This window comes from Schistocerca americana, chromosome 1, assembly GCF_021461395.2.
Source record: "Schistocerca americana isolate TAMUIC-IGC-003095 chromosome 1, iqSchAmer2.1, whole genome shotgun sequence".
Lineage (NCBI taxonomy): Eukaryota > Metazoa > Arthropoda > Insecta > Orthoptera > Acrididae > Schistocerca > Schistocerca americana.
Genome location: NC_060119.1, coordinates 747,577,941 through 747,592,824, shown reverse-complemented (window position 1 = coordinate 747,592,824; position 14,884 = coordinate 747,577,941). Strand labels below are relative to the sequence as shown.

General features: G+C 39.5%; 1 protein-coding gene across 3 annotated transcripts in view; it reads right to left on the bottom strand.

The window, feature by feature from the left end:
• LOC124611079 (cation-independent mannose-6-phosphate receptor) overlaps nucleotides 1–14,884 on the bottom strand; it is a 619,359-nt gene that overhangs the window by 493,670 nt on the left and 110,805 nt on the right. For all 3 annotated transcript variants that reach the window (XM_047140214.1, XM_047140213.1, XM_047140215.1), the window contains exons 8-10: nucleotides 13,474–13,625; nucleotides 13,146–13,359; nucleotides 2,389–2,546 (exon numbers count right to left, since the gene is read on the bottom strand). In XM_047140214.1, coding sequence (XP_046996170.1) covers nucleotides 2,389–2,546; nucleotides 13,146–13,359; nucleotides 13,474–13,625 — 524 coding nt within the window. The remainder of the gene's footprint in view (nucleotides 1–2,388; nucleotides 2,547–13,145; nucleotides 13,360–13,473; nucleotides 13,626–14,884) is intronic.

The following is a 14,884-nucleotide window of genomic DNA, read 5'->3' as shown; positions in this document are numbered from 1 at the left end:
ATTTTTCCACTTGTTTGCTAGTTTCATAAAAGTAGTGAAGATTTTCCAATGTTTTCTTTCTGTTGTTGTTAAGTTTTCCCAAAGCTTTATCACACTCTGTATCCCATCATCATGGATGTTTTGTATTTTTTTCTTCAAGGGGATTAAATCTTTAGCCTTCTGTATTATTTTACTGTGAAATTTTTTCCAATTATCTGCCTGGACTTTTTCCAGTTCTTCTCCAAGCTTAGTTTCTTTGATTCTTCTAGTGCCAAATTTCTGCTGGTGCACTTTCTTGCAGTGGACTCTCTTTGGGGTAAATTTCATTTTAATCCGTGTTAGGTAGTGGTCTGAATCTATGTTTGCATCTCTGCGGACTTGTATGTCACGAACTTCCTTCTGTAGATGATACAAGATGGCAACAAGATCAATCTGATATTCACTGAGCTCTTTTATTGGGGATTTCAGGTCTTTTGTTTTCGGGAATTCTTCCTCAAGAATGTTGACATGATTTTAAGGTTGTTTAGTTGGCATAGTTCGATAAGCCTTTTTCCATTTTTATTGGTAAATTTATGGGTGGGATATATTCCTACAGTTTTCCAGTATTGTTTTTCTTTGCCTATCTAAGCACTGAAATTACTTAATAAGATTTTGGTGCCCTGCTTTGGAATTTTAGCAATTATTTTCTCAAGCTTGGTCCAGAATTTCTCCACAGTATGTGGATCCTTTCTGTTAGCAATGTTAGTGTGGGCATGAACATTAATGAAGGCATATTTATTGATAGTGCACTGCGTGCGTATTGTCGTAAGGTGGTTGCTTATGGCGCACACATATCTTATGGAGTTTTATATTGTTATGTATGACAAAAGCCATTATCAGAAGTGGAGCACCTTTAGCGATGCTTTTTTCTGTTTTACATTTAAAGATGTGGTAATTTCCATAATCTACTGTGGCTTCATCTGTGGCTTGTGTATCTTGAAGGTCTAAAATCTGAATTTTTTGTCACTCTAACTCCTGTACTTGGTTGTGTAATTTTCCCAGTTGAATTGGAGCGTTGATATTAAATTTGCCTATGTAAGTGATAGTTTTGGATGCACGTTTGCTGGAGAACTCAGATTTTCTCTGTGTTCATGATTGCCCAGGTCTCCCAGACGCTGAAGACCCAGTTGCCGCCTGTTGGTGGATGGATTGTGTACCACCTGGTATAAAATTGTTATAAAGTACTGCATACTCTCTACACATTTTGTTGTTGGCAGATGTGTGAGTGTGCAGAGTGTTTTATTGTTGTGTAGGGCGCATTTTCTTTGAAGCTGAAGTTTTATTTTGGTGTTATTCTATTCTTTATTTCTTTACGTTTTACTGCTGCAGTATTATTCTGCAGTAGTGGGCTAAAGTAAAACTTATTGTTGGAGTATCAGTTCTTACCAGTCAAAGTTAAAAGAATTTAACTGAAAAGTAAAACAATGAAAATTTACTGGAATCCTAAAAAAATGGCATGAAAAGATTCAGAATCAGATTTCTTTTGTTACATAGGTTTTAATATATGAGCAGATTCTAAGTAAACATTATCCTAGAAAGATAGTGAGGAATAGATAAACAAACTGTGCCAGACTTTACCATGACCAGTACAACTTCCATGTAAAATGAACACAACACAATAAAAGTACCTAAGATTAAAAACAGCCGTCAGATATGAGGCAATAACTTTGTACTAATTGTTAAGAAAGGTCTGTTCCAGGCTCACACATTAATTTTAAACAAAATGGGATTCTTCAAGAACAACAGTTAATGAACATTCATATTCTATGACATATATTTCCAAATCTCTTGATACTTCATTATGAGAAGGAAAGATGCTACTCACCATATAGCGGAGATGCTGAGTCACAGATAGGCACAACAAAAAGATTTTCACACTTACAGTTTTCGGCAATGGCCTTTGTCAACAGCAGACACACATACGCACACACAAACTCATGCAAATGCAACTCACACACATGACTGCAGTCTCAGGCAACTGAAACCACAATTCAGTTCAGTTCCAGTTGCCTGAGACTGCAGTCATGTGTGTGAGTTGCATTTGCGTGAGTGTTTGTGTGTGTATGTGTGTGTATTGTTGACAAAGGCCATTGGCCGAAAGCTTCAAGTGAGGAAATCTTTTTGTTGTGCCTATCTGCGATTCAGCATCTCTGCTATATGGTGAGCAGAACTCTCCTTCTCATAAATTGTTACATTCCACCCTAGATTCTCCATTGTATCTCTTAATACTTTGATTTCCACTGAAATTTTCTGCAGTTTTATTACACTTGTGTATGTTGCAACCACACAAATTAATTCACAACTACAGTCAAATATCAGTGCTCATGCATTACTGAGAAGATTTTAGAAATTAAAAACTAAATGACTTACTGTAGACACAAATTTTGGTTTGGTGCTACTCAAGTAGCCATGATGGTTGCACATTAGAAGCACAAGTACTGTACTGCTCTCTCCTGGAATACAATCATCTCCATGAAGTTCTATGCGGATTCCTCCATTGACGTAGCTTATTTCCTTTGTCGTGTAACCTGCACAAGCGAGCAAAATAAGTACCACTTTTCTACATTTCCATGCATAAAACCGGCTGTAAATGTATATTCTGCATGCAACACCTAAAAATTCTTATTAATAACACAATTAAATAACGTATGTCGAAAAATCAAACACAATTGTTTTCTAAATAAATACAACAACGTTTAGTAATATCCAAAATGAATAGTTTTAACTTTAAAATCCATTCAACTCTACTAGAAGGTATCTGAAGAACTTCTGCCTTCCAGAGTAGTGTGTGTTAGACTAAATAATGCTCTCGTCTATAGTTACAAAGTACTTTAAATAGAAAATCACAGTGCAGACTCATTCAGATAAAATATAAACTTAGCCTGTTGCCAAAATTACATTTAACCACAATTGCTGTGCAAATTTAATCCCCATTATTTCTGATCAAGTTGGGAAGAATTTATCAGGTTTTGGGCCCTTGTAATTCATAGCACAGCATTCTGGGATTTAAGAAGAACAATAAACTCCACAAATACAATTCTAGGAGACTGTAATGGCTAACTGGAACACCTTGTCACACATTGTGCACTGGATAGTAATAATTTTCGGTTTTAGCTAATAATTTTGTGAAGTTTTGTTGGTATTGGTATTAGTTGTGGTTTAGTAGTATTTATGCAAATAGTTGCTTTCTTAGTAGAGATTGAATTTCGAGACCACTATTGTTAGTTCTATAAATAGTTATACTGGTGTAACTGAACTTAGGTAATGTAGTTGTATAGTTTTTTACAGTAACTGTAAAATTTCACCATGAGTGAGAAGTGTGGGCTCTGTGGTAGGTTTGTGAGTAGTGGGTTACGGCGTGGGATTTTTTTCAAAGTATTGTCACTGGGGCGAATGAAATGGGGAAGCCAGTGGGCATTCTAGTGAGATCCTCTGCTGGGAATGCAGAATCCGTAATAGAAATAAGTTGATAAAGGAGCAGGAGCATAAAATTTGTGCCCTTCAGGTGCAGTTACAACACGCTAACGAAGAACTAGATAAGTGAGGAGGGTGAAGCATGCTAGGGAATGGGAACTGGCAGTTGGCAAGACGGCAGCTAGGAGGAGGAGGTATTCAGATAGTTATACTTTGTATGTATGCAATAGATTTGACCAACTGTCAAGAGTTGAGTGGAGAGGAGCCTCTAGTAGCTGTAGGTGTATGTAACATGCAGCAGTCCTCAGCAGTTAGGAGGCCTAGGTCAGTTGCAAAGACTAACAGAATAACAGAAAGAAGAAGGTTCAGCTGCTAGGTAGTTCGCACAGTAGAGGTGTGGGCCAGCAGCTGCAGAAAGTGTTGGGGGGGTGGGGGGGGGGGGTGAGTACCAGGTCACCAGCATTCATTATGAACCCTACTGCACAGTTGGCTCAGGTGACTGACAGCATACGGGAGTTATGTAGAAATTTTATGGAGGAGGACCAGGTAGTGATAGTAGGTGGAGCAGAGAACAGTCTTGATTGGGACGGGGAATATGATGTAGGTGGTGACCTGGTAAAGATAGCTACTCAAACTGGTGGCATTGATGTGCATTTCATGCAACTGTTTCCGCGTCATGATCAGCCTCATCTTAATGCAGCTGTTAGGCGCGTTAACATGGGGCTGGAGAAGGAGCTGATGGCAGAAGGCATAAGGGTCACATTTCAGTGGTACCAGTTGGGCCTATCAGTAGGTCGGGTTTCACTAGGCATGGCCTGCACCTCAATATGGTATGGGAAGGGGAGGGTGGCGAAGTCTATAGGTGACAGTGTAGTGGGTGGTGATGGAATCACCCATGGAAAAATTCCTGTAGTAGTTGGTGTAAGAGCTGCAACTTTTTTAGATTGAAGTCAGCTGATATGTATGCCTGCTTAAAGGAAGTCCCTCTAACTAAGGGCTCACCTTCAGAGGACGTCATGTTTCCAAGTAGAGAAGGAATTACCATATTTCATCAAAATATAAAAGGCATTGAAGATAAAGTTAGTGAACTGCTTATCGACACTGACTCTGAAATTTATTGCTATATCGGAGGACCACTTAAATAATTTGACAATTCAGAGGCTTCCTTTAGCAGGATACAGATTAACTGGCTGTTTTTCAAGAACTTCCTCACAGGATGAGGGAGTAGCCATGTTCGTAGAAAACAGTATTCCATTTGAGTCCATAGATGTTTCATGGCACTGCACTGAACAGATATTTGAATGTTGTGCAGGAGCAGATGAATTTAGTGAAAGTAAACTTCTAATTGTTGTTGTTTACAGGCCCCCTAACTCCAACTTCAGAGCATTTCTGCTCAAGCTAGAGAGAGTTCTTGATTCACTTTATACGAAGTACCAGGAATTAGTTATATGTGATGACTTCAGCATTAATTTTGTATATGATGGTGCCAGAAAAAGAATGTTGGTACAGCTCCTAAATTCATCTCATGCAGACTGTGTTTTTTCCAACCAGGGTGCAGGGGAACAGTAGCACAGCCATAGACAATATCTTTATTCATTCTTCATTACTAAATGAGCATTCCTGTTAGTAAAAGGGTGAATGGCCTTTCTGACCATGATGCACAAATTTTAACACTAAAAGGCTTTTGTACTCAAACAAATGTCATATATAATTACAAACTATGTAGGAAAGTTAATCCAATAGCAATAGAGAGTTTTTTAAACTTTGTCAAGGAACAAGAGTTGCAGCATTTTTATAGAGCCGATAACATAGATGATAAATATAATGCTTTCCTTAACACATTTCTCATGCTCTTTGGGGACTGCTTTACATTAGAACCTTCTAAACGGGGTACCAGCAGTAATAGGCAGCCTGGATGGCTGACTAGTGGGATAAGGATATCATGTAGAACGAAGCACGAATTATATCAAAATGTTAGAAGTAGTCACAACCAAGCTGCAGTAGCCCATAACAAATAATACTATAAGGTGCTTAAAAATATTATTAGGAAGACAAAGAGTATGTGGTATACAGAGAGAATAGCTAATTCACACAATAAAATTAAATCCATATGGTCAGTTGTGAAGGAAGTGTCTGGTCAGCAGCACAAGGTCGACGATATAAAGTCAGTTTTTAGTAAAAATATTTCTGTTACTGATAAATCAGATATATGTACAGCGAAAAGTAGTGTCAGTGTCATCGTAACTGCCATCTGTGTCACGTCTGCTGTGCAGGGAGCTACGTTAATTTAAGTATTAACTGTATTTTTCTTACTTGCCACTTCTTCTTCCATATGTTTTTGCTTTTAGGAAGCTTTAATTGTCGAGTGCTACTAATTGTGTTCCATAGATTTCGGGTTTGTTTTGCATACAGTCAGAGAGAGTCCCTTCAGTCAGCCATAGTGCCAGTAGAGCTAGTGTTTGTTTTGAATATGGTCCAGAGACAGGTAGTGCTATTTTCATTGTTTCCCACAAGAAGTGTCCAGTAACCACAGTTTAGCCAACTATCAGCCGCCTTTAGTGAATTAGCAGTCTACTTAAAAGTTGATTAACTCTCTACAGTAAATTGATTTCTTAGAATGGATACAATGTGCGACTGCTGTGTACGGACGCAGGAGGAGCTGGCCACTTTTCGTGAACAGCTGAACGTGTTGACGGCCGCGATCAGCCGTCTTCAGGCTGCTGCCTCGGAGTGTAGCGGCAGTGGGGAGTCTGGTGCGGCGCATGGTACACCCCAGGTGTTACATGCTTCACCCACTGTCCCTGCTGTCGAGACATCTTCGCGTGTACTGGGCGCGGTTGGGCCACCCTCTCCCCAAGGGGAGTGGTGGGTTCAGCGGCGTTCGCGGCGCACAGAGTTTGGCCGTGTAGCATCGTCCGCTCTGCCTGTGAGTGGACATGTGGCCGCTCCTTCAGCAAGGTCCGAGCAGACACACGGGGGGAGGGTTTTATTAGTGATTGGGAGCTCCAACAGTAGGCGGGTGATGGAGCCCCTTAGGGAAATAGCGGAAAGGTCGGGGAAGAAGGCCAGTGTTCACTCTGTCTGCTTGCCAGGGGGTCTCATCCGAGATGTGGAGGAGGCCCTGCCGGTGGCGATAGAGAGAGCTGGGTGCCGCCCGACTGCAAATTGTTGCTCATGTCGGCACCAATGACTCCTTCCGTCTGGGTTCAGAGGTCATCCTCAGTTCATACAGGCGGTTGGCAGACTTGGTGAAGGCGGAAAGCCTCGCTCCCGGGGTGGAATCTGAGCTAACTATTTGTAGTATCGTTTCCAGAACCAATCGCGGTCCTCTGGTTTGGAGCTGAGTGGAAGGCCTAAACCAGAGGCTCAGACGATTCTGCGGAGATCTGGGGTGCAAATTTCTCAACCTCCGCTATCGGGTGGAGAAATGTAGGGTCCCCCTGAATAGGTCAGGCGGGCACTACACGCAGGAAGCGGCTACAAGGGTAGCAGAGTACGTGTGAGGAGTGCACATGTGGGTTTTTTAGGTTAGAGAATTCCCTCCCTAGGCCCGACAAGACGCCGGTAAAATTCAACGGGGAATAACAATATTAATCTGCTAATAGTAAACTGCAGGAGCGTCTATAGAAAGGTCCCAGAACTGCTCTCATTAATAAACGGTCACAATACCCACACAGTACTAGGGAGAGAAAGTTGGCTGAAACCAGAAGTGAACAGTAACGAAATTCTAAACTCAGATTGGAATGTATACTGCAGAGACAGGCTGGACAGTGAAGGGGGAGGCATGTTTATTGCGATATGAAGTGCAATAGTATCGAAGGAAATTGACAGAGATCCTAAATGTGAAATAATTTGGGTGAAGATCACAGTTAAAGCGGGCTCAGACATGGTAATTGGATGTCTTTATAGGCCCCCTGGCTCAGCTGCTGTTGTGGCTGAGCACCTGAAGGATAATTTGGAAAATATTTCGAGTAGATTTCTCCACCATGTTATAGTTCTGGGTGGAGATTTTAATTTGCCGGACATAGACTGGGAGACTCAAACGTTCATAATTGGTGGCAGGGACAAAGAATCCACTGAAATTTTTTTAAGTGCTTTATCTGAAAACTATCTTGAGCAGTTAAACAGAGAACCAACTCGTGGCGATAACATATTAGACTTTCTGGTGACAAACTGACCCGAACTATTTGAAACATTTAACGCAGAACAGGGAATCAGCGATCATAAAGCGGTTACTGCATCGATGATTTCAGCCGTAAATAGAAATATTAAAAAAGGTAGGAAGATTTTTGTTTAGACAAAGTGACAAAAAGCAGATTTCAGAGTACCTGATGGCTCAACACAAAAGTTTTGTCTCAAGTACAGATAGTGTTGAGGATCAGCGGACAAAGTTCAAAACCATCGTACAATATGTGTTAGATGAGTATGTGCCAAGCTAGATCGTAAGAGATGGAAAAGAGCCACCGTGGTACAACAACCGAGTTAGAAAACTGCTGCGGAAGCAAAGGGAACTTCACAGCAAGCATAAACATAGCCAAAGCCTTGCAGACAAACAAAAATTACGCGAAGCGAAATGTAGTGTGAGGAGGGCTATGCGAGAGGCGTTCAATGAATTTGAAAGTAAAGTTCTATGTACTGACTTGGCAGAAAATCCTAAGAAATTTTGGGCTTATGTCAAAGCGGTAGGTGGATCAAAACAAAATGTCCGGACACTCTGTGACCAAAATGGTACTGAAACAGTGGATGACAGACTAAAGGCCGAAATAATAAATGTCTTTTTCCAAAGCTGTTTCACAGAGGAAGACTGCACTGTAGTTCCTTCTATAGATTGTCGCACCGATGACAAAATGGTAGATATCGAAATAGACGACGGAGGGATAGAGAAACAATTAAAATCGCTCAAAAGAGGAAAGGCCGCTGGACCTGATGGGATACCACTTCGATTTTACACAGTGTACGCGAAGGAACTTGCCCCCCTTCTTGCAGTGGTGTACCGTAGGTCTCTTAGAAGAGCGTAGCATTCCAAAGGATTGGAAAAGGGCACAGGTCATCCCCGTTTTCAAGAAGGGATGTCAAGCAGATGTGCAGAACTATAGACCTGTATCTCTAACGTTTATCAGTTGTAGAATTTTGGAACACGTATTATGTTTGAGTATAATGACTTTTCTGGAGACTAGAAATCTACTCTGTAGGAATCAGCATGGGTTTCGAAAAAGAGGATCGTGTGAAACCCAGCTCGCGCTATTCGTCCACAAGACTCAGGGGGCCATAGACACGGGTTCCCAGGTAGATGCCGTGTTCCTTGACTTCTGCAGGGCGTTCGATACAGTTCCCCACAGCCGTTTAATGAACAAAGTAAGAGCATATGGACTATCAGACCAATTGTGTGATTGGATTGAAGAGTTCCTAGATAACAGAACGCAGCAAGTCATTCTCAATGGGGCGAGGTCTTCCGAAGTAAGAGTGATTTCAGGTGTGCCGCAGGGGAGTGTCGTAGGACTGTTGCTATTCACAATATACATAAATGACCTTGTGGATGACATCAGAAGTTCACTGAGGCTTTTTGCGGATGATGCTGTGGTATATCGAGAGGTTGTAACAATGGAAAATTGTACTGAAATGCAGGAGGATCTGCAGCGAATTGACGCATTGTGCAGGGAATGGCAACTGAATCTCAATGTAGACAAGTGTAATGTGCTGCGAATACATAGAAAGAAAGATCCCTTATCATTTAGCTACAATATAGCAGGTCAGCAACTGGAAGCAGTTAATTCCATAAATTATCTGGGAGTACGCATTAGGAGTGATTTAAAATGGAATGATCATATAAAGTTGATTGTCGCTAAAGCAGATGCCAGACTGAGATTCATTGGAAGAATCCTAAGGAAATGCAATCCGAAAACGCTTGTTCGCCCACTGCTTGAATACTGCTCAGCAGTGTGGGATCCGTACCAGATAAGGTTGATAGAAGAGATAGAGAAGATCCAAAGGAGAGCAGCGCGCTTCGTTACAGGATCATTTAGTAATCGCGAAAGCGTTACGGAGATGATAGATGAACTCCAGTGGAAGACTCTTCAGGAGAGACGCTCAGTAGCTCATTACGGGCTTTTGTTGAAGTTTCGAGAACATACCTCCACTGAGGAGTCAAGCAGTATATTGCTGCCTCCTACGTATATCTCGCGGAGAGACCATGAGGATAAAATCAGAGAGATTAGAGCCCACACAGAGGCATACTGACAATCCTCCTTTCCACGAAAAATACGAGACTGGAACAGAAGGGAGAACCGATAGAGGTACTCAAGGTACCCTCCGCCACACACCGTCAAGTGGCTTGCAGAGTATGGATGTAGATGTAGATGTAGATATTTAAAAATCTTTTTCTGAGCATTGCTGGTGAATTAAGTAAAAATTTAGTTTCTACAGGGAATCATATTACTCTCTTGGCAAATGTCTTTCCGAGACTGATGTCTGTAATACTTCTCTGTGATACAGACAAGGGGGAGATTGAGTCAATACTTAAATCACTCTAAACCAAGGACTCTCATGTATATGATTGAGTGCCTAGCAGAATAATAAAGTACTGTGCTGCACATGTTAGTCCTGTATTTAGCCACATTTGTAATTTTTCCTTTAGGAATGGTCAGTTTCCTGTACTCAGTAGTAAAGCCACTTTATAAAAGGGAAGAAAGAGATAATGTTGACAATTTTAGACCTATTTCTATGCCATCAGTTATTGGTAAAGTTATTGAAAAAGCTGTGTATGTAAGGATAATTGATCATTTTATATCACGCCATTTGCTATCAAATGTACAGTTCAGCTTTAGAAGTTGTTTAACGACTGAAAATGCTATATTCTCTTTTCTCTGTGAGGTACTGGATGAGTTAAACTAATGGTTTAAAACACTAGGCATATTCTTTGATTTAAATAAGGCATTTGATTGTGGTGAGCAAAAAATACTGATTCAGAAGTTGGACTATTATGGAATACGGGGAATAGCCCACAATTGGTTCACCTCTTACTTTAGAAACAGCAAAAGGTCATTATCCACAATGTTGAGAATGGCTGTGATATGGGGTTTAAGTGGGGTACTGTCAAGTGATGGGTATCCCAGGGATCAGTGTTGAGGCCACTCCTGTTCCTTATTTATGCAAATGACATGCCCTCTAGTCTTACAGGTAACTCTAAAATATTTCTGTTTGCTGATGACACTAGCTTGATAGCAAAGGATGTTGTGTGCAACACTGGCTTGGTTTAAAATAGTGCAGTTCATGACTTAACTTCATGGCTTGTAGAAAATAAACTAAAGCTAAATCACAGTTAGACTCAGTTTAGCAGTTTCTAACACACAATTCAACAAAACCTGACATTTTAATTTCACAGAATGGGCATATGATTAGTGAAACTGAACAGTTCAAATTTCTAGGTGTTCAAATAGATAGTGAACTGTTGTGGAAATCCCACGTCCAGGATCTTGTTCAAAGACTTAATGCTGCCATTTTTACTATTCGAACGGTATCTCAAGTTAGTGATCGTTCAACATGGAAATTACTCTACTTTGCTTACTTTCATTTGCTTATGTCATATGCTATTATATTTTGGGGCAACTCTACCCATTCTAAAAGGATATTTTCGGCTCAGAAATGGGTGGTTCGGGCAGTAAGTGGTGTAAGTTCATGAACCTCTTGTCAACCCCTGCTCATGATTCTGGGTATTTTGACATTGGCCTCTCAATATATATATTCCTTACTGTCATTTCTTGTTAACAATACTAGCTTATTCTGAAGAATAAGCAGCATTCACTCACTTAATACTCGCTCGAAATCAAACCTGTGTTTGGATCGGACTTGCTTAACTCTTGTGCAGAAAGGTGTGCAGTATACTGCTGCATCCATTTTCAATAAGCTACCACTCAGATCAAAAATCTTAGCCCTAATCCACGTGCTTTCAAATCTAAATTGAAGAGTTTCCTCATGGATCACTTGCTCTATTCTGTTGAGGAATTCCTTAAAAAATTAAGCTGATTCTTGTTGTATTGTTGATTGCGTTTACTTAAACTTATAGATTGACTTTTTTCAGGTTCATAAACATTTTCTTTTTATCTGTTATTACTTTTATGTTGTAATTTCATGTACTGACACATTCCATGACCTTGGAGATTTGCTCCGCAATTTGGTCCTATGGAACTTGGTGTATAAATAAAAAATAAAAAACCTGGTACCTACATCACTACAAGGGTGACTTGGGTTCTTCCACACAACATCAACAGCTGGAGATAAGAAATTACTCTTCAGCATGTACTTGGTCCCTGGCAATCATTTAGGCTATACTCACAGCAACCAGTTTGGTGTGAGAATGTTGCTCATACCAGCACACACAGCTGATGAAAATCAATTTCAGTCACGTTTCAAGTTACATACTCATCAGCCGATAGTGCCAGATGGTGACACGAATGACACTTGCCAAAACATTGCAAAATTTCATTGTAGCCACTTGGTTTGAAATGTGAGAGCTTTTCATCGGTTATGTTGTTGTTTACTTGCTTTTAAATTTTGATGTCTACTTGCTTTTCAATTTATCTCCCCTTTTCCTCAACATAGTGGCATTATATCCTGTATTATACATTCACAGTTTGTACAGCACACCCTCTAGTAATTTTTAAAATGTTCCTTGCAAAATAGAGGAGTGTGAAGATAAAACCACTTTCTAGTCAGATAACATGAATCTAGATTACATTTAATAATTACTCCGCCCCATAAATTTACTGCCAAAGAGCTGTAGAAATTTTTGTGGTACGTAACACAAGAAGTACATCTAGGTCAGTGTTAGCTACCAGAATGCTTTCACACGTTCTTGACAGAAAGGTACCTCCTCTGCTCACAACACAGGAGTTCCATCCTATCAGCCACTGAGAGGCAGCATTCAGTAGGCTTACTCACTTTGAAATCAATGTATAGTGCCTTTGTTATAACATTGTTAATTCTTGACTTATTCAGGATGGAGACAAGTGATCTAATATTATATAAAATGTTTAATAAAATTAATAAAACCTTTTAATGTCAGGATCACAAGAAAATATTATTATATGGTGACTAGTTTCAGTCGATCTCTAAAGATGGCTGCATAATGTTATTTACTTGCAATCTTGACATTAAAAGATTTTATTAAATTTTTTAAAACTTATATAATATTAGATCACTTATCTCTGTCCTGAATATGTCAGGAATTAAAAAGTTTGTTATAAAGTCAACATACACCAGTTTCAAAGTGAGTAAGCCTGCCGAATGCTGCCTATGAATTGTTGATAGGATGAAATCTTAAAGATCTGGAAATCTTGTGTTGTGAGCAGAGGAGGTGCCTATCGGTCAAGAAGGTGTGATACACATTCTGGTAGCTATCGCTGATGTAGATATACGTCTCATATTGTATGGAACATATACTGAAGGAGGAGATGGGCACGGAGATTCTGTATCACCAAAATATTTCTCATCAGTCTCTCATGAATCTTTCATATCCTTCAATTTGGGGGGAAAATGTAGGATTGCTCTTCAATGCAATTAACATTTAAATTAGAGATCAGAATGCTGATTTACAGGCACTTACATTGAAACCTTGAGGAAATTTATAAACTCAATTTTATGTGATTTTGCTTTGTATGTGCATGAAATGGTGGATGAGAGATATTAAAAATGCAGTTAATCAAAATCATACTCACCAACAGCTATCTGCTGTTTGTCTTCCTTTTCCAAACATACACTGATATTTTCCTTGTTATCACATGGTGCAACTAGAGATCCGCACAAGTTGATGCGGAAACTTCCCACTTCAGTTTGCACAACATAGTCAGCTTTACTGTTATGCAAGCTTGTCATATCAAACTGATGGCTATAAATTGGTTCCACCACCATACAATTTTCTCCTTTCGCAACCTACAAAACAGAAGAATAACCTCAGTACAGATGGAAGAAAGAAATATATCGAACTAAAAGATAAATCAAAAAGAATGAATGTAAAACTTCTGTAAATCAAAGCAGGAACACTACCTTCATAGGGCAAGCAATGTTGGTTGGCCAAATAAACGAGGTCACACAATCAGCTGACTGGCTCTCAAATATTGGTGCTCCTTTGGTATTTGTACACTGAAATTTAATTATAGTTCGATACCGTCCTTCACCATTTGGACATAATGATCCCCCTAAAAATTAAATTCAGTAATTAAACATGACAATATAAATTAATATGATAGTGCAAAATCTTGTGACTTGGTAATGTTGGTGGTTGACAGAGCCACTTTCAGATGTGGCTCTGACTCTAATGAAGAAAGCGAAGAGGATCTCAGGATAGTACATTTCACCTTTCAAAGAGTGACAATGTTAATAAACTTCATTGAGGAAGTACATAATTATTTGTGACAGCTCACAGCACTATTCATGCACAGAAAATCTAACCTATTTCTTACCCCTTGTCACAATCTGGATTGAGAATTCTTTCCACCTATTTTAAAGTAGCACAAGAAGTCAGCAGCTACTGTTTTCTTGTACCCTACTTCCTGCTAAGTAACATTTGAAGTACTCAGATCTTAGAGTGAACAGTTTCTTATTAATACAAATTACATTGCACCAAATTTTGTCTGCCATTATACAAAATTATTGTTACTCATTAAATGGCACAAACAATGCCACTGATGTGTTGGGTGTTTCATGAAGTCCCTGCAGTGGTTTTGTTTTCGATTGACCAACAGCATCCACCCCGCAATTTCAACTGTACTACTATACAGTTAATATCCCAAAAACATAGTTCAACTTTTCGTGCATGTGAATTGTAGTTTCGCCTTCAGCATTCAAGAATCACTGCCCACTGTCTAATATGTACATCAGTGTCTACTATGACGTGCAGGGCCTGATGACACAAATAAGCAGACAAATGAGATCGTTATTTTGTTTATTCCCTTTATTAATGTGTATGTGTGGATTTATGTCGATTTCCTTCCTTAGAGCGAGTAGCTATATGTAGGGTGCATAATACTAACTTGGCACCCACCCACGTGGAAATGCGTGTAGTAAAATGGCTTTTCTACAGTCTTTTAAGAATAATTTTGGCTGTTTCTCCTGCAGTATCACTTGTGTCCGATAAGCATTATATTAAATCATGCAGTGTGTCTACCGTAGTTGGTACTTTTATTTTACACTGAATAAATCTGCATCCAACTTAACTTAAGAGTGAGTTCACCTTCTAGTGTCCTTGTTTGGAGTGTACTGAATGCTATACAGCTATTGAATACTGATTCTGTACTGGAACATTGAAATTATTTGTGAAGGAACTATGAAGTTGAAAAAGAGTGAAAATTATAAAAAAAAAGCATCAATATATCTTCAGTGCCAACTGTTTACAAACTGAAAATCTGCAGTGGAATCTTTTCAAACTGGAGGTTACACATTTGAACCAAAGAAAAAT